We start from the raw sequence: 4,298 nt of genomic DNA, 5'->3' as shown, positions 1-4,298 counted from the left end.
TAGGCTTGGGATGCCTTTGAACTTGGGTTGTGTTCCTCCGTTTGGGCCCTTTTGGGCTCTCCTGGTGATTTTGCCGACCTCCTTTGAGAAGAGGTTGGGTAACCTTGACTCGAAGAGGTTGGTTAACTTTCCTTTAGTTAGCCCAGGTCATACAGCTCGACCTAGGGCATGAACAGGTGGGAAGCTTATGTTAATCAAAGATTCAAATTTTGAGCTCACTTAGCTATATATAACCTTACCTTGATCCTAGCACCATTTCAACCTATGAAAGACCTCATGATAGGTGTATGCATGCATTGGATAATTGTTGATTGTTAGATGACTAACAAATCAGGGAAAGCATAATTATATGAGGATTGAGTGATCAACCCTAAACACTATAGAGAATAGAGTGCAAACACTTCCGGTGAGGATTTGATGCTCAATTCCTTGTTCCCGGCTTTCACGAGCTTTCTTCATGCAAGTTATATACAATGCACTTTGATGCTTTAAATTGGTAGCGTCGTGAATTGTTTTGTCATTTTTGCCCTATGTGGATATATATATTCTTGGAAGTTGATCTACCTTTGACCAAGTAGATAGATACATTTGTATTAGTTGCATCCATATAGGTAATTTGCATTTAATAAATTCCCATTCTCCTATGATTCTTTGGTCTTTCAATCCCTTTTAGCATGAGGACATGCTAGGTTTAAGTATGGGGAGATTTGATGCGCACCAATTTTAGAATTTACTTTGTGTAGAATTTAGTGGGTTTTATCAACATTCTATCACACTTATCCATGTAAAATTCATAGTTTTCTGTTTCCTTCCAAATTTTTCTTGATGGTTGAAAACATGCTTGTTAGGCCTTAATTATGCTATACTTTTATCTCCCTCTATTACCATTCGATGTCGTGATATGTTTGTTGAATGATTCCAGAGTTTATAGGTGGTAAGAATGTCTAGAATTGAGGAAGAAAACATGCATAAGTGGAAGAAGCATGAAAAGTGGAGCTTTGGAGCATTGCATCGATGCGCACGTGAGGCCGACAAGCACGCGTGAGAGCTGAAATCTGGGATAGGCGCATAATCATGGACGCATACGCCTGGTTAGGCAGAATTCTCATCGACGCGTACGTGTAACTAACGCATACGCGTGGATCACAAATCTTATCCACGCGTACGCGTGGCGCTTGGCACGTGACCTCTTTAGTGAAAACGTGGCTGGCGATTTCAGGGGAGCTCCAGACCCAGTTTTGAGCAGAATTCTGGCAGGAAAGGACATAAAAGAACACAGATTGAAGGGGATTCACACATTACACACATTTAGATATTTTGGTAGTTAGTTTTGGAGGTTTCTAGAGAGAGAAACTCTAACTTCTCTCTAGGTTTTGGCTTTCTCAATTCCAATTTCACTTGGATCCTTTGGTTAGATCTGAATTCAATTTCAATTCTACATTGTTCTTGTTTGTAGATCTCACTCTTCTACTCTCAATTTAGTGTTCTTGTTACTCTAGCATTGTAGATCTTGAATTTGGATCTTGTTACTTTTATTTCTATTAATGCAGTGAGGAATTTCATGTTCATTGTTGTTAATTATTTCATTGTTGTTGATTGCTTGTGTTAGGTAGCTTGAATGCAATTTCTCTTCTCAATCTCACAATGCCTTCTATTATTGCTCACCAAATATTTGAGAAAACATCAACTATAGCTATGGAGTAGTTTTTTACTCTTGACTTAGGGGTTGGGTGATTGGAGACACTTGAATTGTCAAATCTTTTTGTTGATTGATAATTGGAAATTGCTAATTGACTTGAATGACACTAATTCTAATCTCTCCTTAGGACTTGACTTGGACTTGTGAACTCAAATTGATTATTTCTACTTGACTTTTCTTCATAGTTAGAGGTTAACTAAATGGAGCAACAACCAATTCTTATCACAATTGTTGGAGGCAATAAAGATAGGAATTCCAATTTCCAACCCTAGCCAAGACTTTTACATTGATTGATTGTCATTCACCTTTGTTTAGTTCAATTTCTTGTGTCCTTTAGCCTACTTGTTATTTGTTTATTGCTTTTATGCAAGCTTGTTTACATTTCTCGTATTCAACCTCAAACACCAAGAGAACTCCTAACCAATGATGAGCATCTTAGGGCAACTCCTAGGGAGAACGACTTGGGACTAATACTCTGGGTTATTAATTTTGAATTATGGACACACATTTTCTATGTTTGATGCGTTATAGTTTGTTGGTTTAGATTATACTCACGACATAATTCCATTGGAAAATTCTATACCGAAAAAATATAGATCATTAGTTGAGCTTAGAAGTTTGAGCACGGAGCCCCACAATGAGGAAATAGAAGAAGAAGTAGAAGTGGTGAAAGATGGGGAAGAAAATGTTGCAAGAGGTGAGGAGGAACCATCAAAGGTCAAAGAGCCCAAAAAGAAGAACCTTCTTGAAGAGCCTACACCAATTCCTTTTCCAACATTGGCTAAAAAGACAAAAAAGCATGAAGGCCTTAACCCCAATATGGTGGAGATTTTTAAGAATGTGGAAGTTACCGTTCCTCTTTTTCAAGCCATTCAACAAGTGCCAAAGTATGCAAAATTCCTCAAGGATGTATTCACCTATAAGGACAAGATTAGTGAGTTAAACAAGAGTCCGGTAAATGACTCTATCTCTTCTCTCATTCCAGAAAAGTGTAATGATCCCAGTCCTTATTTGGTGACTTATGTGATTAGCGGGATGGAGTTCATGGATTGCATGTGTGATTTGGGCGCTTGTGTAAGCATTATGCCCCTCCTTATCTATGAGAAGTTGAACTTTTCACCATTGAAGAGGTCCGGAGCAAGATTTCTATTGGCGGACAAGAGCATTGTGTCGGTTGTAGGTATTGCGGAGAATGTTTTGATCAATATCCAAGGGTTTCTCTTACCGGTAGACTTTCATATCTTGGAAACCCCTCCAATTGATTCAGTCAAGCCATCCTCTATTATCCTTGGGAGACCATTTTAAAGACTTCCCGATTCATGTTGGATGCATATTTGAGAGCTTACTCATTTGAGGCCGATGGAAGAATAGTGAAGTTTATGTTAGACGGATCCAAGAAGCCTACTCTTGAAGTCTACTCCATTTTCAGTTGCGACTTAATTGAAGACCAAGTGATTGATCCTAGTGTGGAGCAGGAAGAAGAAAATCATGCCAAGAAGTTGGAGATTTTCCTCCTTGGAGAGGTTCCAAATGCTCATTGAACTCATGCAAGTCCAACTTAGGACTCTAAACCAAAGTATTAGGTAGGAGACACCCTACCATGGTAAAATTGTTCTAACCCTTCTCCTTTTGTTTATAGTTCTTAGATTTAATTAATTTCTTGTGTTATGTTGATTAGTTTAGGATTGGTTTGATGTTTTTGAGTTAGATAGGTTAAATTGCTTGTGGATCATGAATATTTGAATGCTTATATAATTGGGGTTGAAATATTGATTGTACTAAGGCTTAGTACCTTAGTTTTTGAGAGAAAATTTTTTGGAACAGGGCATCTGTGCGTATACACACCCTTGGGCGTGCGCACATAACTTCGATTTTCAGCTTCCTGTGCATGCGCACCAGCCTGTGCGCGCGCACACTATTGGTATTGCCCTCTGTTCACAGTGCCAGTACAGCTTGTGCGTGGGCACTCCCCTATTTTCTTTGATCTGTGCGTGCACACCTTCTTGTGCGTATGCACACATGCCTCCTTTTGCACACCCTGTGCGAGCGCATAGGCTTGTGCGTCCGCACGCCAATTTGCACCCTCTTTGGTAGGAGCGTTGGCACAGCCTGTGCGCATGAACCCCTTTTGTTTTCGCTCTTGTGCGTATGCACGGACCTGTGTGCACACGCACACATAATCCTTCCCCAAGCAATTTCAAAAAAAAAAAAAGAAAGACCTTTGTGCGAGCGCACAACCCCGTGCGCCCGCACACCTTGATGCACCCCCTCTGGTGGGAGTGTTTGCGCACTGTGTGCGTCCGTGTCCCCCTATTTTTTCTCTTCTTGTGCGTGCACACCTGCTCGTATGTACGCACGTGTCCTTATATTCGCTTTCTCTGTGCGCTCGCACAGCTGTGTGTGCCAACACACTCCTTTTCGCACCCTCTGTTAGGAGCGTTCGCACGCTTTGTGCATCCGCATCCCTTTTTGTTTTGCTTCTATGCGCATGCACAGCACCTTGTGCACACGCACAGGCCTCGACCTGGGCGTTAAATAGGGTAGCATCCCTGTTGAGTCTGCAGCTTCTTTTTTTTTCTTCTCTACTACTGCTGCTCAC

The 4,298-nt window shown here is 40.8% G+C and overlaps 1 protein-coding gene across 1 annotated transcript; it reads left to right on the top strand.

The window, feature by feature from the left end:
- The first annotated feature begins 1,899 nt into the window (after positions 1-1,899).
- Positions 1,900-3,004, top strand: LOC107469941 (uncharacterized). Its single transcript, XM_016089327.1, has 2 exons — positions 1,900-1,936; positions 2,244-3,004. Exons 1-2 carry the CDS (start codon positions 1,900-1,902, stop codon positions 3,002-3,004), a joined length of 798 nt encoding a protein of 265 aa, XP_015944813.1.
- Positions 3,005-4,298: the final 1,294 nt, after the last annotated feature.

The sequence above is a fragment of the Arachis duranensis genome, chromosome 10, assembly GCF_000817695.3.
Source record: "Arachis duranensis cultivar V14167 chromosome 10, aradu.V14167.gnm2.J7QH, whole genome shotgun sequence".
Taxonomy (NCBI): domain Eukaryota; kingdom Viridiplantae; phylum Streptophyta; class Magnoliopsida; order Fabales; family Fabaceae; genus Arachis; species Arachis duranensis.
This window is presented reverse-complemented; position numbering and strand designations above follow the sequence as displayed.